A 27,674-nucleotide genomic window follows, 5' to 3' on the forward strand; every position below is an offset into this window, starting at 1 on the left:
GAGGTCTCCATGGAGCCCCTGTCTCTGTGTGTGACATTCCAGCTCTTGAACAGACTGGAGACTCTTGGAAAGTCCCCATGGAACCCCTCTGATGTCCAGTGACAAATCTCATTCTAAGGAGGCAACCATCACCAGGAAACCCTGTTGCTATGGTCAGTTTCCATAGCAACCATCTCCAGCCCCTGTTGCTATGGTCAGTTTCCATGGCAACCATCCCCAGCCCCTGTTGCTATGGTCAGTTTCCATGCCAACCATCCCCAGCCCCTGTTGCTATGGTCAGTCCCTGGGCAGCTCCATGGAGACCCCATGCCAGGGGTGGTTGCCATGGACACCAGCTCAGGCCTGGAGCCCGTTGCCATGGCAACCATTGACACTCCCATCCCCAGGGTCATGGATCCCAGAACCACAGAATTGGCTGAGCTGGGAGGGACCCATCAGGATCCTCGAGTCCAACTGCTGGCCCTGCACAGAACACCCCAACACTGCCAGCCTGGGCCTGGCAGCGCTGTCCAAACGCTGCTGGAGCTCAGAGAGCCCTGGAGCTGGGACCCTTCCCTGGGGAGCCTGGGCAGTGCCCCAGCAGCCTCTGGGCAAAAACCCTTTCCTGAGATCCAACCTAAGCCTGCCCCGACTCAGCTGCAGCTGCTCCTTCCACTCCTGTCCCTGGGCACCAGAGTGAAGAGGTTCCCTCAGCCCCAGCCAGGGACCCGCTCCCAAGGCTGCTGCCATGGCCACCAGGGCTGGCACCAGCTGGGATGCTCGGTTTCCACAGGCCGGGGTTCAGGAATGGCATTTCTCAATTTCCTGCTCCCGCTCAAACCCTGCAGGCACTCATTGCCCTCCCACCTTCCATTGAAGGAAAAAAGGGAAAGATCTCAGGCTGGGATAAGAACAATTTACTGGGAACAGCAACGAGATAAGGAACAAACAGAAACAGAAAAAATATTAACAACAGAAGGGATAAGAAAAACTAGTTACAGAGAAAACTACATCACCATCAATTGTATCTTCCTGGCCACATGTTTCCTCCTGCATGGAAAGGACACCCTTCTCCTCAGGGAAAGAGAGAGAGAGAGTCCCTTTCCTGCCCCTGGCAATGACCTGAGGTGGGAGTGAATGTAGTGACAGGGCCATGGCCAGACCCTCATGTTCTTCAATCCCACATCAGGTCATTGGCAGGGGCGGGAAAAGGGTCAGGTGTCTTCCCAGCACAGATCACAGGGAACATGGATCACCAGGGCTCTTCCCAACATGGTCCTCCAATGGGGGATGAAGCTGGAGCAGTGCACAAAGCTCTTCCTGCAGCTGGGGAACTTTCAGGGCTCCCCTTATCAGTGTCTCTGTTGGTGTTTGGTCAAGTGAGAGCTCCGGGTGAAGCTCTTCCCACACTGGGGACACAAGTATGGCCTCTCCCCAGTGTGGATGTGCCGGTGCCTGACAAGGTTGCACTTCTTCTTGAAGCCCTTGCCACAGTTGGGGCAGAGGAAACGCCTCTCCTCCGTGTGAATCCGCTCATGCAGGAGGAGATTTGAGCTGCTCTGAAACCTCTTCCCACAAGTGGGGCACATGTAGGGCCTCTCCCCAGTGTGGATGCGCTGGTGCATGATGAGGGTGGAGTTGTGCTTGAAGCCCTTCCCGCAGTCAGGGCAGTGGAAGGGCCTCTCCTCCGTGTGAATCCGCTCATGCAGGAGGAGATTGGAGCTGGTCTGAAACCTCTTCCCACACTGGGGACACTTGTAGGGCCTCTCCCCAGTGTGGATGCGCTGGTGCCTTCTCAGGCCTGAGCTCCACCCAAAGCTCTTCCCACATTCCAAGCACTCATAGGGCCGTTCCCCAGTGTGGATCACCTGGTGCCAGATCAGGCCAGACCTGTCTATGAAGCCCTTCCCACACTTCCCACACTCGTACGGCCTCTCCCCGGTGTGGATGCGCCGGTGCCTGATGAGGTGGGAGTTGTGCTTGAAGCCCTTCCCGCAGTCGGGGCAGCGGTAGGGCCTCTCCTCTGTGTGAATCCGCTCATGACTGAGGAGATGGGATCTGGTCCGAAACCTCTTCCCACACTCCCCACACTCGTAGGGCCGTTCCCCAGTGTGGATCCTCTGGTGCCGGATGAGGCTGGAGCTCCACCTGAAACCCTTCCCACATTCCAAGCACTTGTGGGGCTTCTCCCTGCCATGAGGCTTCTCCACCAGCTCCGAGCTCTGGCTGGATCTCCGCCCACCTTCCTGGCTCAGGGGGGCTCTTTCCTCCCCGCAGCTCCCTGGGCTGGGTTTGCAGCTCCTCCTCCTGCAGCATCTCTGGGGCTTTTCTTCCTCCATCCAGGCACACCCTGGGTATGACAAATCCTGGTTTGGGGAAAAAACAAGAGGAGAGCACCTTGGACTGGAGGTTCCACCTTGCCCAAGTTAATCTCAGGAAGTCATTTGGAATCTTGTGTCTGTAAGAACCTCCAAAACACCAAGATTCAGCCCAAAAATATAGCAAACTTCCAAGACACGAATCAAAAACTCCCTAAACATCACAACTCAGGAAAAACCTCCTCCAGGATATAAATATTCAGCTGCCACATAAAACCAAAGCACCAACATTTAGCCCAAGGAAGCTCAGAAACACCAAGATTCACCCCGTGAAGATCGTGGATCCATCTCCACAGTCACCTGCTGCATGTGGAGGGAGCAGCGCTCCTGGGGCTGGGGGGAGGCTGCAGACACAGGGAGGGGTGGAACCTTCTGCTGCTTCCTCTTTCTGCTCCTCCTCTTGTGTCTCTGCTCTTCCTCACACTCGTCTTCCTCCTGCAATGCTTCCTTCTCCTCCACAATCCCATCTTCTCTTGCCACATCCATCGTTTGACCATTCTGTTCCTCAAGCCTGCTTCTCCTTCCCTTCTCCTCCTGCCCCCAGGCCCAGCACCCACTGCCGGCTCCCTCTTCCCCCCAGACCCACAGCATCCCAGCGCAGGGGCAGGGATGGAGCTGGGGCAGGTCGGGCTGGGGCAGCGCTGGGCTCTCGGCCGCTCCCGCCCGCACTCGGTCCCCACTGCAGCCGCTCCCGCCAGGACAGCGCGGGGGGGCCCGGCCTTGGCGCTGCCCCACTCCCACCTCCCCAAATTCCCCTCGCGGGGCCATGGGGCCGAGGGGGGGCGCAGGTGGGTCCAGGTGGGGAACGCGGGGAGCTGCGAGTCTGCCTGGCAACTGGTGAGTCATCAGCGCCGCGGGCTCTGATTGGCTGAGCTCGGCCCGAGCCCTGGGGCTGCAGCACAGAGGGGACACCCTGCTCCAGGGGGGATGTCCCACAAACGGGGGACCCCATGGAAGGAACCACAGGAAAGTGTCTTTACAAACAGATGCTCTGAATCTGCTCGGAGATAGGGCCAGGGAGCTGTAAAAAAGGAAATTACAGGAGACACCATCAGTTTCAGAAAATGTTATCAATTGATGACACAAACTGCTGTTCAGCCAAGGTCCTTCCCTATTCATGAACTTCCAGAAGAACAACAAAGACTTAACAGAGCCATGAATATCGTTTGCTATATAACAGCAGGGAACATATCAAGGTGGGTATGTAGTAGGTGGATTGGGAAGTCTGTACCTGTCAAGTGCTTCAGCCAGTGGGGAGAGCAGAGGGAGATGTGGCCAAGAAAGTTCAGATGAAAAAGAGACTGTGTCCTCCAACAATTGGAGATATCCCATGGGGAATGTCCCATGGCCTCTCCCATTTTTAGGAATGAAATTCCATTTACAGGACTCTTCTGTCTGCTCTGTGGACAGAATCGTCTGGTGATGTCAATTTTCCCGCACACCCTGGGGCTCATCCCGAATTCCTTCCACCATCTGGGGCAGCGGGCAGGGAGTGCAGCTGAAGGTGCCTCACCCACTTTGGGTGATCGGCTCCCTTGGCTGGCGGCGGCACCGGGGATTGACTGGGGACCCGGGAGTGACCAGGAGACAGACGAGTGACACATCAGGGGGTCTGTGAAGAGTCAGCAGGGAGAGAGCACTGAAAATCTCATCAGTGAGTGCCCTGGGATCCTCGGGGAGTGAACATAGCAGGGCACCCATGGAGGGGAGAAAAGGGAAAGACAGGGAGGGGTCCTGGCCAAAGGGATGATGATCCCAAAATGTCTCTGAAGGGTCCCTTGGGAGAATGTTGAGGTAGTTTGCACATTCCCCCAGAGGTAATTAAGGACATGGACACCCAGGGAGGCAACAAGGAAAGTGGAGAAGGCATTTAGACAACAGGGGATGGATGGTGTTCGTGTCCTGGGAAGGAATCAGGTGAAGGGGAGTGTGCAGCAATATGGTTCAGGCAAGAAGCAGCAGGAGGAATCTGTGTGGTAAGAAAAAGGATGAGGGAAAAAAGGAGGAAGAGAAAAATACTCTGGATTGGGATGTTTTTCCACAGAGTCTTAACCTCACAATTTGCCAGCTAATATTTTGAATTCCCAGTTTCCAGGAGAGGAAAAGCAGGAGGTCAGGATGCCAGGGGTTTCTCTGCGGTGGCAGCGGCAGCACCGGGCGCAGAGGTGCGGCACCGGGAGCACGGGCTGGGGCCTGTGGGGAGCTGCGGGGCCGGGCCGGGGCTGTGGGGCAGCCGGGGCTCAGCGCCGGGCGCTGCCTGACCCCACCAGCCCCGGGCAGGGCCGGCAGTGGCCCCCGGCCCCCAGGAGGCTGCGGGACGCCCCGGCCGCTGCCCGGCCCCGGGGAGCTGCCGGCCCTGCCCGCCGGGGGGGCCGCCTTTGGACACTGCGGCAGGACAGGCACCGGCTCTGCCACACGGGCTGGGCAGGGACCCTGAGCACAAGGGGGAACACAAAGGAACAGCTGGGAAATGCAGAGTGCACATGAAGGATCAGGATTTGCTGTTCAGGATTTGCTTTGGGTCCCTGCAGAAAGGAAAGGTTTTGCAGAAAGCTCAGCAGCTCTCAGAGGATGAGCACCCACAGGCAGTGACCGGGGCTGCAGGAGTGGCACAAGAAGGCCCTGCAGCACTTGGGCACAAAGGCACAGCAGCTGAAGGCAAGAAGGGATGAGCAAAAGGCCAAGCTGAAGGCAAAGGCCACGGCAGAGTTCCCACAGCCCCTGAGGGATCAACCCCAGGGCCCAAGGGGGTCCCAGCACCCAGGGCATGACGGGGTCGGCCACAAGCACCTGGCAGAGGCATTGCCCTCCTGGCCAGGGCAGAGCCCACCCAAACAGCCCCTGGGAAGGAGTCAGGGCTCCAGCTGCAGCCCACAAGGACACTGCAAGCACAGACAGCAGCACCCTCAGCAGGAGCAAGTCCACCCCTGCATGGACATGGATTGTCAGGGCTCTCTGAGCTCCCATCCCACCGGGGACCCACCACACTGGAGCCCTGGAGAACATTCAGGCTGGGTCTGCATCCAGAGGAGGCCTCTCCTGATGGACACAGGGGCCTCTCCATCCACTCTGAATCTTACACCTAAGGGGGGAAAATTGTAAAGGAATGTTTAATTATTAAGGGAATAAATGGGAAAGCCGAGCTGGTATAATTTGTTCAATTATTATTACAAGCTGTGGAGGATAGATTTGAAATAAACTAATTTCTTTTTCTTCCTACTGTGATTGTAATTAACTAGGAAGGAATTTGATGGTGGCATTGTAATATTGTAAAAGGTGATACAGAGGCTATTGCTGCTGTACCTTTGTGTCAAATGTCTGGCAAGGCCTCTGCTGAAGGGAACCCAGAGGTGTGGGCAGCCCCAGGGAAAGAGGGAAAATTTGATGTGGAGCCTCTCCAAGTTACTTGGAAGCAACCAGGACAAGTGGTGTCTAAAAGCAACACCCTGTTCCAGGGGAGGGAAGGAAGGGCTCACAGCCTGGTATGGAGTCCCTGCTAAAGGCAGGGCTCTTGGAGCCAGGGATGTCTCCCTACAGCACTCCTATCCTGCCAGTCAGGGAATCAGATGGCTCCAATGAGGAGGACAAGAACAAGTGCTAGACAAAGCCCTGTGAAATGGCTGAATTTCCTGGCAAAAAACATCTTTTGAGTATCTGGAAAAAGAAAAAAGAAAAAGGCAAATTGAGAAGAAAATGGTTAAATATTTTGGAAATATTTGGACTGAAGATTCCTGGTGGATTTACCTAGAGAGGGTCTGGGCAATCTAAGAAGTAACATATCCCAGCACCAAAAAGGACCTGAAACAATTTTGAGGATTAATACAGAATTACACAGCCTGGATTGAGGATTCTCTGTTCCAGCCAGAACATTGTAGGACTTTTTGACCCCAGACAGCCTCCATGCTGTGGTACGGACAGGAGAAAGAGAGCAAAACTTCAGAAAATGAAAACCTAAAAATATTGATTCTGCAGCTGTGGCTCTTCCAGACTCAGAAAAGAAATTGGAATTGTAGGTGAATGTTAAACAGGGCCATGCCAAAGGAATTCTTGGGCCAAAATGTTTCGCCCAGTGGCCAAAGTGGCCTCATTGCCTGCAGAATTGTGTAGCCACAGCTTCAACGAGAACCGAGGCCCAAAACCTGATGACAACAGGATCTCCAACTGTTCCAGTCTGCCATCAAGGTCAAGCTTTGATCACCAAAAGAGCCTCGCAATGGATGAGCAGTGCTCGGTTATTACAGTGTGAAACTTGTTCAGTGGCACAGGAGGATTCAGAACTGAGGACAGGGGAAGGGTTTAACCCAGCCTCCTGTTTGAACAGCCCACAGAGGGGCTGGGAAGAAACCCAGCACTGCATTCAAGTGACACAGCTCCAGACCCAGCCTGGGGGAGATTCAGGAGACATTGCCTGGCCTGAGGCAGAAAATGTCTTGGTGGATGGCTCTTCAAGGGCAGCAGAAGGGAAAAGAGTTCCAAGACACGCTGTTATTGAGGAAAGGGGTATCAGACAAAGCGCAGGTTACCCCCATGGTCAGCTCAACTGGCACAGCTGTGTGTGGCTCGTAAGAGCCTGGCACTGAAATGCCCTGAGCAGGAAGGCTTCAGTATCTTCTGGTGACCCCATCTCACCTAACAGGGGGGCAAAAGCAATTCTGATTGCTCAGCAACCACTGGATCACTTACTAAGGCATTTCTAAAAGACATAATTCCAATAAAAGGGATTGTGGAAGCAACAGACTCAGGAAGCAGAACTCATTTTACAGGAAAGATCCTCCAGGGGCTTATGGAAGCTTTAGGAATACAATGGGACCTCCGTAACCTCTTGGCAACCCCAGAGCTCAGGCTGGGTACAAAGAATGAAAGGGGAAAGAAAGAAACACCTTTGGAAGCTGGGGATAGAGACCAAGATGCCATGGGTATGGTTTTTGCCATTGGCTTGGGCAAGAAGAAGAGCCAGACACAGGGCACATATTCAATTATTTCCCCTTGCAATTGATATCAGGAATTCCTTACCCTGGTAATTCTCCACCTAGTGCAGGGTGGAGATAAGGGATGCACATTTAAAGCAGTCTGTGGCCAGAATCCTGTCTCTGGTGCAATCTCTCCCCCAGGAAGCTGGGCTGGCACAGAGCTTGCCTTGGCACTTTGCTGTTGCCAACATCCAAGCAGGACATGGGCTCTGCCTAAGGAGTGCAAAGCAGCACCACTGGTGGCCAAGTGGCGTGGCCCATGCCAAGGGGCCCCGAGGCCAGAAACAGCCGCCAGCACAGCTGAACACGGGGGGACCCCTCAGCCTGGGCTCCAGGTCTCTGCAGCCCCGGAGATTTGCACTTCCCGCCTGCAGCAGGAGGATGGGAGGCCCCCCTGAGCCTGCACTGAAGGCAGCGCAGCAGCAGCCAGGGCTCCACAGCGGGGCAAGGCCCTGGGCCTGCCCACACCTCCTCTGCTGAAATCCTCGGCCTGGCCACCCTCCTTGGGCAGCTCCAGCCACCGAGGCCAGCCCTTGCTGCCACTGCTGCAGCTTCAGTGCTCGCTGGGCCTGCACTGCCACAGCTGCTGGGGAGACACCGGGACAATTCCACTCTGGCTCTCACTCACACTCACACACTGCCCTGCCTGCCAGTGCATCCATGGAAAATAGACCAGCTCATAGACTTGAACATTGTTAACCTTTGATTTCTCTACTCAGGCTTGCTTTGCCTTGGCCTTGGGGAAACAAATGTTAAAGGTTTTGTTAAGGGATGTTACACCACTCAGTGGAGATGAGTTTAACACCTCAACACACTGGGAATGGCCCAAAAGAGACCCACAAAGACAACGACCAGCAGCAAAACATCAACCCCAACAGCAAACAGCAACCAACACCTACCCCAGACACTGCCCCCGGCAGGGCTGCAGACACCTGGTCTGCAAAAGCCTGAGAAGGAAATCCAGCACATCCCACCTCATTAACAGCACAAGCAAAGGAATCCGGGTCCAACTGGAAACCAAATACTAAAAACTGCACAACTTGAAACTACAGAACATTAAACCAATGCATTTAGACTGTATCCAGTTTGGGAAAAATAGACTAAAACCCACATGTCATGGAACAATTTTCTTTGCACACCCGGGCTGTGTGGGGATGGAATGATTTCTGTTGCACATCCTGGCCAGAATCAAGGAATGCCTTGACTCTAACACTAAACCTATTGGTGGAGCTTTTCTTTTTCCTGCAGTTCCAATGCAAAGTTTAGAGAATTAGAGTATATTTTTGTAATAATCCCTCTTCTATATTGCCGGTTATGTTTGGGTCAGAGATGTGAAAATGAATTTTTACTCCAAGGAGAAGTAGAAAAAAAATGAATTGCCTTGGAATTTTTTGTGTATGTTTCTGTAAGAGATACAAAAATTTTTTTCTGGGTTTTTCAACATTCACCTTTAGGCTGTACTTTGCAAAAATATAAGAGATTTAAAGGTCACCCTTTAAGCCACAAATATTAAATGGATGATTTGAAGGGGAAAAAAAAAAAAAGCAGCAGGTTGTGGGGGGGGCACATGTGAGGCTGCTGAAGCTCCTCTGGAAGAGAAGCTGCATTCCAGGCACCCAGAAGGAGCTTTAGAAATTCAAATTAACACTGCTGGGGCAAAGTGGGGACAATGTACCTGGCTCTTCTTGCCTGGGGCAGGAATTGGCTGATTCCCTCTGCCCCTCACCCCAAGCTCTGCCTGCTTGCACAGATGGAATCTGTACAGCTGAAGGCAGAGCCCATGCTGAGGATCTCTGACTCTGCAACAGAAACGGCTGAAGCTGCAAAGGGAAACAGCAAATGGAGAATGTTGTGAAAACTTCACTAAAATAAGGGGGGGATCATCCCTCTGCCCACTCCAACATCTGCTGTCACTGTCTGTGCTGTACAGGGTGTATCAGAGCACTGGGGTTGTTGCTATAACAAGTTCAAGGAAATCAGTTGGAATTCAACTATTTGATAATGTAATTAGAAAAAAGCAATCAATTGACGCAGCCCCGGATGGAGGGAACACACAAAAATGGGCAAAAGAATTAAAGGACCATCAGAACAAATCCTACAACACCATGGACCAGCCCCTGGGACCCGAATCAATTAATATCAGGACACAGAGAACCCATTTATTATTTCAATGGCATCATTAGATTACAAGCTGTCCTCGGAATAAGAACCAACCAGACAGCTCCAGCTCCTGACCTTCCTGCCGACCAAGCCACTGAAATGAGAAACACATTTCACCAGGGGATGGGATCAGATTATCTGTGAGCAGAAAAAACAGGAGTCTGGGGGAAACAAAGTGGCTCAATCTGCAGTCGGCAAAGACATGACAAGAGAAAACTGCTAAAAAAGATAACAAAGGAAATAGGAGAGCACTTTATGTATCGGTCCAAACATGGAAAGGATGGGAATGGGACACGGTTCCCCGGCTCCCCAGCAGACCAGGGGTCAAACGAATGCTGCTTCTCCTCTTCTATGCTGCAGCAACTCTCATCTTTTTACCATGCTCCACACCTTGGCAGTGCAGCTCATCCAGCAGCTGAGCCAGGGCATGCAGGTGGCAGCCAGGCCTCCTGATCCACAAACGGCTACAAAAGGACAGGGAATGAGGGCACCGAGAATAATCCCAAAACCAAAGAGGACCCGGGAAGGACAAAACAGAGTCAAGGAGTGAATCTGCCTGGACATAGGGCCGGGCACTTGTAGATAAGGAAGCAACTAAAGAAACCATCAGGTCCAATAAGTGTTACAAATTGACCCAGACGGCTGCTCAAAGTCCCGCTACATTCCCGAACTTCGAGGAGAAGAACAAAGACTTAACAGAGCCATGAATATCGGCTGTTCTACAAAAGGAGGGTGCACATTGACGAGGACAGGCTCCAGGCGCATCGGGAAGTCGGAACCTTCCAAGGAACTCAGCCGGTGGGCAAAGGCAGAGGGAGATCGGCCGGGAAAATGAGGATAAAAAGGAGGCTGCGGACTACAGCCACGGCAGAGAGCGCACGGCAAATGCCCCACGGCCTCTGCCCCTGCTCGGCAATAAAGTCACTTTGACAGGACTCATCGCTCTCCGCCGGGCACACGAACCTCCGGCGACGGGAATTTCCCCGCCCGCTCCCGGCCGCGGGGCAGCCCCTCTGTCCTACCCACAGCAGCCGGGCCGAGCCAGCGCTGCTCCGGCAGCGGCTCCTGCCCGGCCCCGGCGGGAAGGAGACCGCGGGCAGCCGCTCCCGCAGCGCCCTCGGCCCGGGGCCGGCACGGGCCGGACACGGCACCGGCGAGCCGCCGGAGCCCCCTGCTGCCCCCTCCGCCCGCAGCCAGCCCCGAGCCCCCGCAGAGCCCAGCGCGGCTCCCACCTGCGCCGGGGCCGCCTCCGAGCTCCGCCGCCGCCGCCTCACCGCGCTCCGGCCGCTGCCGCCGCTGCCGGGCCCGCACAGCCGCTCGGCCAATGGCGGCGCTGCGCGGCCACGGCCGCCCTCAGCCCGCCGCCGGGGCCGCGCCGCGCCCCGCTCCCACCAATCAGCGCGCCGCAACCGCGACTGACGGCACCGGCGGCCAATGGCAGCGAGCTCGGGGCGGGCTCTGCGCACGGCCCCGCCTCGCCCCGCGCTCTCGGCGCCCCCGGGCTGCGTGAGGGGAAAGCCGGAGATGAGGAACAGCCCCGGCACGGGCCCGGCCCGAGCCGGGATTGAGCTGCCCACACAAACAAACTTCTCCGCGCCTCCCGCCACGGCTTTCCCGGCCCTGCGCCTCCCGTGCCTCCGCCTCTGCGGGAAGCCCAGGAGCCTCACTTCTCCTGCCCCTCGTTAGTGCATCAGAGCTTCGCTTTGATTTCCCCCGAAAAGGGAAACCTGCCCGAAGCCCTGTGGGTGAGTGGGGCAGGGGAGAGATTTCTGGCGGAAAACTCCAAAGACTCGGAGCAGGAGAAGGAGAAGTCAGTGCAGAGCCTTAAATGCAGCTTTCCCCACGCCTCCCTGCTCCCAGCTGCACCTCCTCCCCCGGCAGGGCAGGAGACAGGGAATGGGGCCATGCTCAGCTCATCCCCCGGGGCTTCTCCCTCTGCTCAGGGACAGGAGTCGTTCCCTGCTGCACCCTGCGCTCTCTCCCGGCCGAGACTTCTCCAGGAACTTCTCGGAGCGGAGTCCATCCCCTGGGCACAGCCCCCTCCGAGTGCTGCAGCGTGGGTCACTGTGCCACGGGCTCAGTCCTGCCAGGACAGGCTGCTCCAGCGGGGCCCCTCTGCCCGCGGGCTCACAGCCTCCTCTCGGGCATCGCCGAGCTCCAGCCCGGCTCCTCCAGGGGCTGCAGGGGATCTCTGCATCCCCATGGACCTGCGGGGGATCTCTGCATCCCCATGGACCTGCAGGGGGATCTCTGCATCCCCATGGACCTGCAGGGGATCTCCGCAGCCCCATGGACCTGCAGGGGGATCTCTGCATCCCCATGGACCTGCAGGGGGATCTCCGCAGCCCCATTGTAATATATGTTATGGAATAATTTGTGCTTATGTAAAATAGACATTAAGTCAGTTGTGCCTGTAGAAAAAGATTCTTAAAGTTTTATATGACCGTTGGCTGCAGCCAGGGCTGGAGAAACCAGAGTTGGCAGAGAAAGAAAGACCTAATTTACAAATGAAAAAAGGTGTCTCTGCAGAGATGGGCCTTTTCCGGGGACAATCCAGGAGACACCCAACGTTTAACCCCTGGTCTGCCAGGGAGCCAGGAAACCGTGTCCCATTCCCATCCTTTCCATGCTTGGACCAATACATAAACTGCTTTCCTATTTCCTGTATTATCTTTTTCAACACTTTCCCCTTGTCATCTCTTTGCCAACATCAGTTTGAGTAATTTAGTTTTCCACAAACTGCTTTTTTTTCTGCTAACAGATAATCTGATCCCATCCCCTGGTGAAATGTTGTGTTCCTCATTTCAGTGGCTTGGTCGGCAGGAAGGTCAGGAGCTGAAGCTGTCTGGTTGGTCCTTATTCCAAGGACAGCTTGTAATCGAATGATGCCATTGAAATCATAAATGGTTTCTCTGTCTCCTGATAGGAATTTGTGAAAAATGCCAATCATTTGGTTTTTAGAATTTTAAAAGTTTAATAATAATAAAATGGTGAGAAAGATAGGAATAGAATTAGAGTGATAAAAATTTAGAGTTAAGACAATTACAAGACAATAAAAAAGAAAGAATATCTGAGGTCCAGATGCTCTTAGGCACTTAAGCCAAGAGGAATGTACCTTGTGAATGAAGAAATCACCCCTAAAACAATACACTGTTGCATATTCATATATCCTTCATGGTTATACATACATTATATTTGAAACAAAAAACTCTGTCTGTTGTATGTCAACTGCTTTCTTTAATTCCCACGGGGTCTTCGAGTCTGAGCAAGGCGTGAAGAAATCAGCTTCTTCTAATAAGAAAACCACAAATTGCTCTTCTCTGGAGAATTTGCGTGTTCCTTGAAGCGAGTATCTCATTCCTTAAACCCCCCCCCCCCCCCCCCCGCAACACACACATACATAGTTTCTTTTTTAACTACTAAAGCTTAATTTTATCTACAAAGCTACATTTACCATACTGTTATATGTAGCAGATATAATTGGCACCATTTCTAATATTATATATGTGACATTGAATATTTGTTACATTTGTTAGAACACTGTAACACTCTACACGTTTGTATTAGGATTCCCCCCCTCCCTCGCAGGTGAGACCGGGTGTATATTGGAAACTGATTTACAAGTGAGAAGGTGCGGCTCCCCAGGAGATGGGCCATGGCTGGGGAGATACGGGAACCCCAGGTGCTGATCCTTGCCTGAAGGACCCGAGATGGATATCATGGAAATCCTTGGGCAGACACAGGTGAATGCAGCGTTCCCTCCCGTAAATTTCATCAAGGGATTCAACAAACTCCGGACACTGAATTGTTCTCCCTCATCACCAAAAAAGAAAATCTTATTAACATGTGGACTCTGAAGAGAACACTGACTGCCGAAATCTTGGCCTCAGGCAGAATTTTCCCTATAAAAACCACTTGTGCCAGGATGGAGGTGTGTGGGCTTAGAGGAAAACCTGTGCTGAGGCTGACCTCTTTGTTGCACACCCAGGGCCGACCCCGGGCTCGGCTCTGTTCTTTCCTTGTGGCTGGCCTAGATAGAATTTGATTGCAAAATAAATATATTTTTTTTTAATGTTAATTTGGCTGGACAAATTTTCATTTATAACAGTTGTAACACATAAAAGGAAGAATCCCCATTTCTTCCACCATCCCATGCTCAATACATTACCCCACCAGTTAATTTTTAACACTGTTTTCCCATATTTGGATTGGTGTCTGGGTTGTTTTTTTCTAGGATGACCTCCCCGTTGTCATCTATTTTCAACAGTCTGATATATTAAACTTTCCACAAACACCCCTTCATTACCCAATAAACAGTCTAAAGCCAGCCTATTCTGGTACACTGCAGTTTTTCCCCATTTTGCCTGCAGGTACTCAATTTGGGTGGGTCTGTGGCTGTTGACATGGGTGTGTGTACCAAAAAGGAACTTTGGTTTCTTTCCATGTAACACTTTCTGTAGCATTTGTGACACGATCTTGCTGCTATCTCAGAAGGGAAAAGACAACAAATGAGAGACAGAAACAGGAATGACAGAGGTCTGGCATGGCTTATACCCCCACCTCCCCTGCCTGTGGGGCTGCTGCCCACAGCAGGTACGTGTGATCTTCTCGCTGGTGAGTACAGTGCTCAATCCAGGCTTGACCTCTGTTTCCCTTGTCACTCCTTTTTGCTGATTTTTCTATGCAAGTCCTTTTCAACACTCCTTTGGTGTGTTTTGGTGTTGCCCATTTTAGATGTGATAGTCCATTCCTCACGTTTCTTCACAAGTCCTCTGCCTCTGTTTCCCACTTTCTCTAACAACCTAAATACCACCTTCTTTCAACTACTCAAAAAGTCCTTTCTCTCACAATACCATTCAACACAATCCACCTCCCTCCAAGGAGATAAAGTAAAGCTCAAAATAAACAATCTACATTATATATACTTCCATTAATCTACATTTACTCACTTTTATTTTTCACTCACTCTCACATACAAGGTACCTTTTACTTTCAAACAGTCTACATTACATATCTACACCCTGAGTGCTCATGGAATGTTAATCCATCAACCTAGCAGGTTTAATCCTGGATGTCTCTCAACCCAGCAGAATTTTAGGTGTTACTGTTTTCCAACCCCAGATCCCCTTGGATATTTTTAACCCTCAGTCCAGCTGTGTTGTCCAACCCCAGATCCCCTTGGGCATAACCTCAATCCGCAACCCTGAGTGCTCTTGGAATGCAAATCCCCCAAATCCTCCTCTGGAAGGAGCCCCCAGAAAACAAATCCCCACAGCCCCTCCCCACCCACCTGATTCGGGAAGAATTTTCTCTGAGAGAAGTGGAAAAGAACCTCTTTATTTAAAAAACAAAACACTCCCCAGCACTAAAAAAAAATGAACAACACCAGATGACAACAAAACTCTTTCACCACTCTGAAGAGATGACAAATCCAGAAAGTCTCTCCTGGGGGTGGTCGCCTGGGTCTGGGCGCTGGGGATTGCTCTGGGCACTGGGGATGGCTGCTGCAGATCACAGAGCACAGGCTCTGGGTGCTCCTCGGTGTTCCCAGGTCCCAGTCCAAAGCAGGTTGGATGGTATTCAGGAAAGGGAAAGGGAAAAGAAACAGTCCAGGGAAAAAACTGGACTGCCTAGTTAAACTAACTAACAGGAAAAAGCAAAGGCAAGAGCGGAAGCAAGAGCAAGCAAACAAAGCCAGCAAAAGCAAGCCAAGCCAGCCCACACAAGCCTCTTGTGGAGAACAGACCATGGCGGGAGGTGAGCCAGCTGATAACAAGACAAAACAAACCTTCACTTTCTGAGTCAGTTCTGAGAGCACAGAACAGAATATCAAACATGAACAGAACCCACGATTGGGGATACAAACACCAGAACCTCACCCTGGGACACCTGGGTTTCCACATCAGCAGGCAACAGTTCCTGACAGTCGAAGGGTCAGCAGCAGGGTCCTCAGCACACCCGTTCCTTAAATGTTATCTGGCCATGCAGACGGTTTTAGCTACTTCCACAAGTACTTTAAATCAACATTGGCTGTTTCACAAATACCTCTGAGTTATTACTGTCAGTTAGTTACAAAAATAAAAGCATTATTTATTATTTCACAACTACAGCTACTTCTGCAAAAGTTAACATTCTATTGCACAACACATGGCATCCACTTCAATATTTTGCAAAAGCCAAAACTAGTATGTATGTTTTTCACACTGTGCACAAACTAAACTATCATCCAAGAATGATGTTCTGAGGATATGAGCTACACAGGGGCCAGGGCATTGGCCACAAAAAGCTGACAAATTATACTACAGCAAAAGCAGTTAAAAGTGATTACAAACTATACTGCATCAAAATCGTTGTGACTAAGAATAAGTTGCAGAAGTCAAGACAAGAGCAAAAGCCACCAACTACATAGTTCTCTATAACAAACCCAGGGCTGGTGTTTCCCTTGCAGGGAGCACTGGGGCCTTCCCCGGGCCCCTTCTGCCCTCTGGCAGAGCCGGTGGCATTTTCCAGCACACGCAGTTTGTAACCAAGAGTCGGGTGCAGCCCAGAAGGCTCCGAGCGCCTCCTCCCAGGCTGACTCTGCAGATCCGAGGCTGCTCTGGGCTCTGCCAGGGCTCTGCTGGGGCTCAGCTCTGGGCCAGGCTCTCCCCTCACATTGCTCCGGGCAGCCGAGTCACGGAGGGAGGAGGAAGGGACACCTCAAGGGAGTTGAGGCTTAAGAGAGTTTTTATTCAAAAAACTGCCATACCAAACAGGCTGTCATAAGAGCCGTAACAAACAGGCTGTCCTAACTACCATAACCAACTAGCACTGCTAACTACCATCACTAACTAGTTGTCCTAACTAACTACTGTAACTAACAGCTGTCCTCCAGTGCTTCATCTCCTCCGCTGCTCCCTCAGTTGCTTTGCTGCGGTGATCAGAGGGGTCAGGCTGGAGAGAGGCTTGGCTGATGATAAAAACGGGTGCTGCCCAAAGGATAAAAAAGAAAAATGAACTGTTACTTTCCAGAGCAACTTCCTCACAGGCTCTGTTGCAACAGGACAAAGGGAAATGGTCTGAAACTCAGGAGAGGGAAGCAGGCTCAGGTTAGATCTAAGGCAGAATCTTTTTGCCAGGAGAGTGGGGAAACACTGACAGAAGGTGCCCAGGGATGTGGGAGGTGCCTCCTCCCTGGGAACATCCAAGCTCAGGCCAGGCAGGGCTCTGAGCACCGGACCTGCCTGAAGATGGCCCAGCTGCTTGTGGGGCACCAGGGGCAGATGCCCTCGAAAGGACCCTTCCAAGCCAAACCCGGCGAGGATTCTGCTTGTTTTGCGTGTGGAACGCAGCGAGGCTGGAGACTATCGGAGGGGCCCCAGCAGAAAACCCCTCCCTGGCGCTGCTGCTTCCCCTCGGCCGCTCGGCATTCACCTGCAGCAGCTCCTGGGCAGACCAGCGCCGCTCCTCGTCCGGCTCCAGGCTGCACTCGAGGAAGTCCCGCAGCAGAGCCGACAGGCGCCGGGGCTCCTGCAGCTGCGGGGTCCCGTTGTGCCGGATCAGAGCGCGAGCCTGCAGGAAAAGCAAACTCAGCGCTCTGCCAGCTTCCTTCCCACCCACAGGTGCTCACAGCGACCCCGGGTTCTCAGCCCCAGCTCCAGGGGCACTTTCCTCCCTGGCAGAGATGCTGCTCACAGCTCATTGTCCTGTGCCAACCAAAAAACCCAAACCCTAGTGCTGCCACAGCCATTGGAAAGAGCTGATGCACTTGATTCACATTTTCAGGTCATCCTCAGAGCCAGAAGAGCTGCAACAGCATAAATCCCAAAGCAAATTGTTGCTGGAGACTGCAGAACATTTGTCTGTGTTGAGGCCCGAGTGCTCTGGGAATTCCCTTCCCCAGGTGCAGAAACCTCCAGCTGCTGCTCCCAGTGCAGGGTCACCCTGTGCTCACAGGGCTCTGCAGCCCCTGGAGAATTTGCCTCTTACCATGGCCCTCGTTTCCTTGAAGTAAGGAGGTTCTCCTTCCACCATCTCGATGGTCACAATGCCAAAGGACCAGATGTCCACCTTGGGGCCATAAGGAGAACTGGTCACAACTTCTGGGGCCATCCAGTGAGCAGTGCCCACCATGGAGCTGCACCGGTCCTGCTCAGAGCTGAGCTGAGCACAGAGGCCAAAATCAGCTGAGGACAGAAACAAACACTGTCAAAGGCAGCTGGAATGAGGAAACCAAGCACCAAGACTCCCCACTCTCAGTCTGAGAATGCAGTAGTGAAGTGAGCTGGAAAAGTGCTCAGGGCTGTAGCCAAGGGAAGGTGGAACTGGACCCTTAAAGAAACCCTCAGCTTTCGTGCAGTGGCTTTTACTGATTCCCTTGAAGCTTTAGATTCCAACTCCTGCCCCTCTGGCAGGGCCATACCCAGAGCAAAGCCACCCCTGGCACCCTGCTGCTCTCCGGAGCTCTCTGCAGGGGCAGCCGCTCTCAGCTGGCAGCAGGGGCCGGGCAGTGCCCCCAGCAGCCCTCGTGGGGCTCTGGCTGGCACTGGGAAGCAGCCCCACAGCCGCACCCGGGAGCGCCGTGCCTGGCCAGGAACACCCACCCAGCTTGACAGAGCCGGCCATGCCCAGGAGGATGTTGGAGCTCTTCAGATCTCTGTGGATCACCCGGTTCGCATGGAGGAAATCCAGGCCCTGCAGGCACTGAGAGAGAACAAGAAACACCAGGACAAAAACCAGTGGCCGGAATCTATCACACAAGAAAGGACAGTTCCGAATTCTGCCAGCAGCAGCTTTGCTGTGACAGGCCAGGAGTGCAGAGCAGACAGGCTCCAGGCAAACGGTTCAGGGCAAAGCTGAGAACAGCACATCAAATCCAGAACAGACAGAGAGTGCCACAACAGCAGGAAAGAGAGCAAGAACAGAGCAGAAGTGCAGCAATGCTGGCAGGCCGTTCACTGCAGAGGCTCTTTCTTCTCCAGCTCATAAAAACAACAGAGAAACAGAGCCCTGAGCATGGAGCCACTCCTGTTCTCACGCCTGTATGGAAGGACCATCGTGTCCAAGCCGTGGCAGCCACAGGCAGGATCCCTCACCTCCCGACTGACAGCTGCCATCTCTCCTTCAGCCATGCGTGTCTGTCTGACAACGTCCTGCAAAGTTCCTCCATCCATGTATTCCATCACCAGCCAGAGATCTCCGTCAACAAGGAAGCTGGAAGAAGAAAGCAGTGGCATGGAGACAAATGTGTAATGTTCAATTCCCCCATGGAAAAGCCTGGAGTGTAGTTTTGTTTCCAGGTCACTTGTCCATGAGGACAGAATCAGATGGAGAGACATTCCTGCCAGGCTGCAGAGTCCTTGGAATCTGCACAGTCTAAAGGAGGAGACCCCTGTGAGAAAGGAGAGGCCTTAGATGGCAAGCAGGTGAAAAATACAGTTTAGCAACAGCCCAGATCAGTGTGGAACCACAACACTGGCCCCCAGCTGGTTCAGCTTCTGAGCTCATCAGTTCCACCATTCCCTGCAGAACAAGGCAACACAACCCCCAGGGTTATCCAGGGGAGGAGGCCGTGCAGCACTTGGGACAAAAGCAATCAGAAACCTTTCAGAAGGTCCCTTCAGAAACAGGCAAGGCCAGTGAAAAATGGGCAAATGAGGCATTTGTGCAAACAAGGCCCTGTTTTTCCTGGCATCTGCAGCAATGCAAAAGGGCTGGGAAGAAGAAGTCAAGGGAAATAATTTCTGCTGTGGTTTATCAGCACTTGTTGTAAGACACAGAAAACGGGGTCAACTTGAAGGAAAAACCAAACCAAAGCAACCAAAGCACATGGAGGGAGCGAACTGCCAGGCTGTTGTTTTGGGAAGATACGGCTAGGTCAGGCATTTTCAAAACAGGCTACAGACTACGGGTGCCAGGAAAGGTTAAGGAAGGGCCCGTGCTCGGGATGAGGCCTGAAGCACTCACCTGTCCAAAGAGTTGACAATGTTGGGGTTCTTCTTGTCCTTCAGGAGCAGGAGCTCATTCACAGCACGTTCCCTGTTCTGCCCTCTGAGACTCATTTTCTTTTATGGCCACCTGAGGGGACATTGCAGACCTTTAACTGGAGGAGTCTGTGGCAGGAGGCCACAGCCAACACGGGGCGAGGCTTTTTGGAACGACGGAGCCGGGCTGTGCCAAACTGCCCTGGGATGGGCACCAGAACTCAGCAAGGGCCACTCCCACAGCCCATTGCTCTGCTTGCTGGGGCTGCTTACAGGACACATGGCCAGAGACATTTGGCCTTGCAAGCCCTGTAGAAATGGCCCCTCAGCTGTCAGCCTCCCAGCTCTAACCACATTCTCTGCACCTACAGTCTTCTCAAATGGCCTCAACACTCTCATTATTATTCAAATACATTTTGCAAGCAGGAGGTAATTCTGGTTCTGTGAAAACAGAGCAAAACAGCCGGGAACCCTTTAGCAATTGCATGGGATTTGGTCATGATTTCAGATGCAGCTGCTCTGTTTGGGATTGCACAACAAAGCAAACACACACATCCATTGCTCAGGTGATCCCTGTCACAGGCTGTCACTGACCCCAGACCCAAACACAACTGCAGGGTTTAGGAGAGAGCTTTGCTCTGGACATCCATCTTCTCATTTCTGTCCCTCTCTCTCTGTGGACAGCTGAAGTGGAACTAAAGTCCCAAATTGAGCCCAAGCAGAATCTCACCCTAATTAGGCCTTGAGGTACCCTTTGAAGATGAAAGGCAGGATGGAAAAACTGCTAAATAGTGTTCCTGTCTGCGGCTGGGGTGAAGATAAATTGGGCCTCAGTCTCCAACACTGATCCATTCACACTTTTAGATATGAAGAGCAAGCCAGCATGTCCTGCTCTGACAGACACCGCTGCCCTCCTTGCATCCCTTTGGGCACTCCAGAATGACTGAGTGTGTCCCAGCTGTGCTCTGCAGGCTGACACTGCTCTGCCTTCAGAGGAGCAGCCTGTGCAGGAAAGCTCTGCTGGCCCCCAGAGCTGCAGCCACAGCTCCCAGCAGAGGGGAGAGCCCTGGAGAGCTGCCAGACGTGCTGGGCGTGTTGGCACTGACCTCTCCTCCAGTGGCCCTGTCGAGTCCTTTGGAAACAGTTCCAAAAGCCCTGGAGACAAAACAGCAGAGAAGAAAGAAGCAGTGCTTGAGGCCCTGGGAGTGAAAGCTAACCCAGACAGGAGATCTCTGCTGCCTGCAGCGCTCACAAACACCTGGGTGCATCGACCCTTGCAACAACAGCGCAGCAGCCATCAACCCTCTGCCATGCCAGGTGTGCAAGAGAAAACTGAGACCCAACACGAAGGAATTGGGCTGGAGCAAATCCCAAATGTCCACACTTAATTGCTTTAGTTCAAAACCTGTTGTGAGCAATGGGTGTCTAAAGAACTGGAAAAGAATGCATTTCATCCTTTTCCATTTCCTGCCTAAGACCTGCAGGATCCACAAGGGCCCTGCCATCAGGCAGGTGATGCATTTTCCCCCAGAGTGCACCAGCTCTGTGTCTGTTCCTGAATGTATGGGCTCTACGAGCTGTGCTAGAATAGAGCACTCATTAGTTCATCTCTGGTTCCTGTTTCTAAACCTTTAGGTTGTTAATTCTGACCGGAAGATATTTTATGAAGTAAAATATTTGAAAGAAATCTCCTTGAGAGATGTTGTCTGACAGTCACCAGATGGTGAGTGGCTCTTTTAAGCAATCCAGTTCCAGACACAGAAGATCTCCCAGGTCCTGCTCCTTGCTGCAGGCAGGACACTGCCAGCCTCAGGGGCCTGTGACGGCTCCTTCTGACCACAGTTCTCAATTCTGATCAGGACTGAGAGACAGCAGGATGGCACCCCAGTGTCTGAAGGTGTTTGGAGCTCTCCTGACTTCTCCCATGATCCTGCACCAGCACAGCCCCTGGGCTGCTTGTGCAGAAGTAGCTGCCATGCACTTATCCTTGGCCAATCTGCTCCACTTCCAGGTATTTCTCAGCAGGCTCCTCCACGCTCACGATGTTCCCTGAAAGAAACCACGTGGAAGAGGCTCCCTCCCAGAGCGAGACCCCGCCAGAGCAGAGCCAGAATGCAGCCCCACTCCCTGGGGCCGTGAGCCCCTTGGTCTCAGCTGGGGAAGGACAATAAATGCCCCTGTGACATTCAGCTGCAGAGCAACGCTGGCTGCAGCTGATGCCGAGACACACACACAGCCCCCTGCTCTGAACACAGGAACAGAGCAGACGTACTCAGCTGCACCAGGCACCACTCCCCTCTCCCCTCTGGCTGCAGGGCTGTGCTGCTGTCAGAACCTTCAGCCCAGGATCCCACAGCGGAGGGAGGTTCCGTGTCCTCTTCCCAAGCACAGGGAGGTTCAGTGTCCTCTTCCCAACCACAGGGAGGTTCTGGGTCCTCTTCCCAAAATGCTGCAGGTTCGCCATCATCTTTCCAAGCCAGGGGATGTTCACTGTCCTCTTCCCATGCTGGGAGAAGTCCACCCTCCTCTTCCCAAGGCACAGGATGTCCTCTGTCCTCATCCCACAGCGGGAGATGTCCTCTGTCCTCATCCCACACCATGGGGGCTTGGCCATCCTCGTCCTGCACCAGGGGACATCCACTGCCCTCGTCCCACGCCGGGAGATGTCCACTGTCCTTGTCCCATGCCGCGGGAGCCTCGCCGCTGTATTCCCACAGCGCGGGATGTTCGCCCTTGTCTCCCAGAGCAGCGGGAAGTTCACTGTCATCTCCCGGCACCGAGGGAAGTTCACCAGCGTCCCCCAGAACAGCGGGGAGCTCACTGCTGTCTTCCTCCTCTTTGGCCTCCTCTTTGGGAGCAGAGGGAGCCAGAGGAGGGGCTGGTGCTGCTTTTGTGCCCTGTGGACAGATGGCAGCGTGAGGGACGGGAAGTTCTATCTCAGTGATCACCTTATTTACCTTCAGCTGCACATCCAGCTGCACAAAGCAGAAATTGGGTTTGGAGTCCTTCAAACTAACAATGGGCTAAAGTCGACATTGCCACTTATTGTTGGGAAAACGATATTCCACTGTGGCTAAAGCTAGCAAGCAATCCTCTGCCTGCAAAACCAGACCTGCAGCTCTTCAAAAGCTCAGCAGCAGAAAAGGAGAAATCTGCTGGGGATCCCTTTGCTGCTGCTGCTGCTGCTGCAAAGACTCTGACAGGAACTTTCCTTCAGCCTCCTAAGCTGGCACTCAGCTGCCACACGCCGAGCTCACAGCTTGCTGCACAATTCCAAACACCAAAGGTTCCTTTCTCACTCACCGGAGGAGGAGCTGCTCGGAATCCACACATGAGGTGCCCTGCAACGGGAGAGGGAACATGAACCAGATGCTGTCAGGAAAAAACTGCCTGTGGTGGGAAATGCCACAGTGCAAGGCAACCCCGAGAGAGCATTTTGCTTTCCCAGCGTCCCTCCAGGAGCCACAGTCCCTTCCCACAGCAAGAGAACAGCACAAAATGCTGGGCTGGGTCAGTTCTTGGCTGGACAGGGAGTTCCCGGCTCTGCTGCCACAGACTCCCCGCTGGAGGGAACAGAACCCCCCAGGGCTCATTGCAAATGCTGTGCACGCCCCGCTGGCTGCAGACACCCCCTTTTTCAGCTGCAGCTGCTGGCAGGAGCTCTCCCAAAGCAATGGTGCCTTCATGGCCATTTGGTTACAAAGTCAGCTCGGGTCCAGAGGAAGAACAGAAAGCACACAGCAAGCCCAAAGCCACAGCACCGAGGGAAAACCTCGACTTACGTGCCAAGTGGGTTAAAAAATACCCCGAATAAGCCACAGAGTACAGCGTGCAAACTGCAGCAGCCACGTGCTGGATCATTTTGGCTGCGCTGCACACGTCTGCAGACTGCAGCCCTGCAAGCACACAAGGACACCCGTCAGGGCTGGGCTGGTGCTGAGAATGCCTCGGGCAGGAGGATCCTCCGGCAAGGAGCAGTGCCCAGAGCCACTGGGGACACTGAGGCCTCCGTGTCCCACAGCCACGGGAGCACCTCGGGGACGTGGCAGTGCTCCTGTGACATCACAGCAGCAGCTCACGCAGAAACCGCCCGGAAGGTTCTCCTGGGTCACAAAGGAGCACAAAGAACCCTCCCAGGGCACAGCCTATTGCCCAAAGGCTCCAGGAGGAGCTCTGAAAATGCAGCAAACAGGGACACCCCATAGCCCAGCCTGAACACTGAGGAGGAACAAGGACGGGAGCACAGCAGAGGAAACAGGACCTTTAGTCACCGCTACTTCTGACTAAAGCCAGCAAGCCGTGTTCCCGCGGGGATCTTTGTTCTCGCTCTAAAAACAAGCAAGGTGCTCCACTCTAAATATACAGAAGGCAGGAACTGGGCAGGAGGTGGGATTAGGAAGGAGGAGGAGGAAGATGAGGATGAGGAGCAGGAAAAGGAGGAGAAACAGGAGGTTCCAGTGCCCCCTGAGGCCGCAGCACCCTTGGCCCCGGGACCATCGCCCCCAGCTCATCCTGCAGGTGAGAGGGGAGGGGGAGTTCGCCCCAAATATATCGGGGAGTCTCTGAGAGGGTTTTTTATTGGGGTGTGTTTGGAGCTTGCAGATTGTGGAATTCAGCCCCAGATGTTGTCTGGGAGGCCCAAATAAACCCCGGGAGGTTTTTTTCTCTGTGTGTGTGTAGGTTTGGATCTTGCAGGACCGCAAAGCTGAGCCCCCTGGGGGATCTTTGGGAGTCCATGTGGCCCTTGCCCAGTGTCACCAGGGGGAGGACATTGTCCTGGGGACCCCCAGGGGAGCAGAGGAGGGGAACCCCTGGGACCCCCGGAGTGGGGAGAGCAGAGAGGGGCGATCCTGGAGCTGGGGGACCCCCGGCTGGCTGGAAAGGGGGGGAGCCTGGAGAGGAGGAACCCCTGGGACACCTGGGATCTCAGAGTAGAGCATCAGGGGAAAAGGGACCCCATGGAGCCCCAACAGCCCCTGGATCATCCCTAAGCAGGACACCTGAGAACGGGGAACCCCTGGAGCCATTGGACCCCCATCATCCCAAGGAAAGGAAACCTCTGGAACCCCAAAAGTGGCGAGATCAGAGATAGGGAACTCCTGGGAGAGTTGTTTTGGGCTAAACCTTGATACTGTGGAGATTTTCATGGACACAAGAGTCCTGCTGAGTTCTAGGGATGGACTTGGGTAGGAGGAGCCTCCAGTCCAAGGCAGTCTCACCTTGGTTTTCCCCAAACCAGGATTTTTCATTCCCAGGGTGTGGCTGGATGGCAGAGGAGGAAAAACCCCGGAGATGCTGCAGGAGGAGGAGCTGCAAACCCAGCCCAGGGAGCCAAGTGATTGGCGTTTTTCACAATTCTGGTAGCACAGGATGGTTTCTAACACCTCTCTGCCGGGGCCTGAGGAGAGTCAGGGTGAGGAAGACGGGTCCTGCCCTATTTAGGCAGCATCGCTCTGTTCCCCTGGTGTGTGACCACAGACACAGGTTATGATCCATGGGCAGAAGGAGACAATAAAACAAAGAAAAGGGAAAGGATTCCCTAAAACTGCGGTAATTAGCCTCTGAGACTAAAGTGTACACGAAGAACCAAAACCCAAGGACAAAGGACAGGTGAGTATTTGTTGGGATGGGGCGGATAAGGGGGGAATGAATGTGTGTGACAGAGGCTGCTGGGTACCCCAGACTTGCCAAGTGATTGCTGCAGTCCCTCAGGCTGCTTTTCGTCTTTTTCGTGGGAAAAGCGGCCAGTAAAGAGACCAAGGGAGTGATAAAAAAGAGAGAATCCCCCCCGGGGAAACTGGGACCGGGTCTTAGGAAGAAGAGGAACCCCGTGGAGAGAAGAAGCCGAGGGTTTCCTGGCCACTGTTATAACCCATCCAAATTAAGTACCTGCAGGAAAAAGGGGGAAAATTATTAGATTGCAAAGAACTTAAGAAAAAATAGTAATACATAAAACATAGAATATCCAAAAGGAGAGAGATGCATTTGTTTTACATTTAATCTTAAAAACATAGTCCAAAATCCAGTAAAAAACAATTAGTAAACAAAAAAAAAGTAAAACCAACACAACAGTCTAACTCTGTATTAACCCCCAATTTTATACTAAATCATATTATAAAACTCCAAACAGTTATAAGGAAGATAACAAACAAAGATACTCAAACATTAGAATTAATATTAAGTCAGGAAATCCAAACAAAAACTGCAGTGTATTAAAATATGTTAGCTTTAAACTATTTATTATCTAAAAAAAAGAGTATACAAATTATTAAAAATAGATAGCAATAGGGAAGTCATCCTAGAAAAGAAAAAAAAACCCAAAAACAAAAGATATATTAAAAAAATTATGACCCAGGTATCAGTCCAAAAATGAGAAAATAATGTTAAAAACTAAGAAGTGGGTTACTGTATTGAGAATTAAATAGTAGAAAAAATTAAAATTCTTCCTTTTATGTGTTACAAGTGTTTTAATGTTTCTTCTTTGTTTAATCCCATGTTTTATTAGATTACCAACGGAGTCCAAAGAATACAAGTAAATAAAAAATATTGTTCAAGCCAAATGATTTATAAAATATAAGAAGAAAGATTGTGAAAAATGCATATTTTATGACTGGCTTTTCACAAATATTATAATGAATATTATATGTGTAATGTTAGAAAGTTATTCTGTATTCATTCTCTTAAGTAGTGTGTTAAATAAACTAGTGGTGTAAGTTTTAGGTTCCAAAATAATATTAAAATAGAGACTATGTATGTGGTGGGAGTTTGTTTTATTTTTTTAGAATGAGAAACTCACTTTGAAGAACACCTAAATCTTTAAAAAAAAAAAAAAAGAATTTATAGTTTTGTTATCAAAAGAAGCTAATTCCTTCAAGCTTTACTCAGAGTCGAAGACGCCTTAAGAATTAAAAGAAAGTTTACATACAACAGACAGAGATCTTGTTTTAAATAGAATGTATGCATAACCATGGAAGATATATGAATATGCAGCCAGCTATTGTTTTTAAAGCTATTCCTTTGTCCACAAAGACTGCTTTTGGTAACTTAGTGTGCAAGAGCATCCAGACGTCCGTAATTCTTTGCTTTTTATTGTCTTATAATTATCTTAACTCTAAACTTTATTAATCTAATTGTATTATTATTTTTATAACAATTTTATTATTAGGAAAGATTTAAAATTTTAATTCACAACGGCGATGCCTGAGAGGAGCTGTGAGCCCGCGGGCAGAGGGGCCCCGCTGGAGCAGCCTGTCCTGGCAGGACTGAGCCCGTGGCACAGTGACCCACGCTGCAGCACTCGGAGGGGGCTGTGCCCAGGGGATGGACTCCGCTCCGAGAAGTTCCTGGAGAAGTCTCGGCCGGGAGAGAGCGCAGGGTGCAGCAGGGAACGACTCCTGTCCCTGAGCAGAGGGAGAAGCCCCGGGGGATGAGCTGAGCATGGCCCCATTCCCTGTCTCCTGCCCTGCCGAGGGAGGAGGTGCAGCTGGGAGCAGGGAGGCGTGGGGAAAGCTGCATTTAAGGCTCTGCACTGACTTCTCCTGCTCCTGCTCCGAGTCTTTGGAGTTTTCTGCCAGAAATCTCTCCCCTGCCCCACCCACCCACAGGGCTTCGGGCAGGTTTCCCTTTTCGGGGAAATCAAAGCGAAGCACTGATGCGCTAACGAGGGGCAGGAGAAGTGAGGCTCCTGGGCTTCCCGCAGAGGCGGAGGCACGGGAGGCGCAGGGCCGGGAAAGCCGTGGCGGGAGGCGCGGAGAAGTTTGTTTGTGTGGGCAGCTCAATCCCGGCTCGGGCCGGGCCCGTGCCGGGGCTGTTCCTCATCTCCGGCTTTCCCCTCACGCAGCCCGGGGGCGCCGAGAGCGCGGGGCGAGGCGGGGCCGTGCGCAGAGCCCGCCCCGAGCTCGCTGCCATTGGCCGCCGGTGCCGTCAGTCGCGGTCGCGGCGCGCTGATTGGTGGGAGCGGGGCGCGGCGCGGCCCCGGCGGCGGGCTGAGGGCGGCCGTGGCCGCGCAGCGCCGCCATTGGCCGAGCGGCTGCGCGGGCCCGGCAGCGGCGGCAGCGGCCGGAGCGCGGTGAGGCGGCGGCGGCGGAGCTCGGAGGCGGCCCCGGCGCAGGTGGGAGCCGCGCTGGGCTCTGCGGGGGCTCGGGGCTGGCTGCGGGCGGAGGGGGCGGCAGGGGGCTCCGGCGGCTCGCCGGTGCCGTGTCCGGCCCGTGCCGGCCCCGGGCTGA

At 52.8% G+C, this 27,674-nt stretch overlaps 1 protein-coding gene and 1 pseudogene across 1 annotated transcript; both read right to left on the reverse strand.

Annotated features, from left to right (window-relative positions):
- Positions 1 to 881: 881 nt before the first annotated feature.
- LOC146766471 (uncharacterized) lies at positions 882 to 10,810 on the reverse strand. The gene is made up of 2 exons (XM_085588400.1): positions 10,720 to 10,810; positions 882 to 2,345 (listed from the first exon to the last, which is right to left on the reverse strand). The coding sequence occupies exon 2, from the start codon at positions 2,316 to 2,318 to the stop codon at positions 1,332 to 1,334; it is 987 nt and encodes a 328-aa protein (XP_085444526.1). The 5' UTR covers positions 2,319 to 2,345; positions 10,720 to 10,810; the 3' UTR covers positions 882 to 1,331.
- A 5,555-nt stretch (positions 10,811 to 16,365) lies between these two features.
- On the reverse strand, positions 16,366 to 24,774 carry LOC146766472 (serine/threonine-protein kinase PAK 3-like; annotated as a pseudogene).
- Between the last annotated feature and the right edge of the window lie 2,900 nt (positions 24,775 to 27,674).

The sequence above is a fragment of the Lonchura striata genome, chromosome 10 (assembly GCF_050655825.1).
Source record: "Lonchura striata isolate lonStrDom1 chromosome 10, ASM5065582v1, whole genome shotgun sequence".
NCBI lineage: Eukaryota > Metazoa > Chordata > Aves > Passeriformes > Estrildidae > Lonchura > Lonchura striata.

Coding starts and splice junctions, on each gene's coding strand:
- LOC146766471 (XM_085588400.1), bottom strand. CDS start 2,318: ATGGAGGAAGAAAAGCCCCAGAGATGCTGCAGGAGGAGGAGCTGCAAA.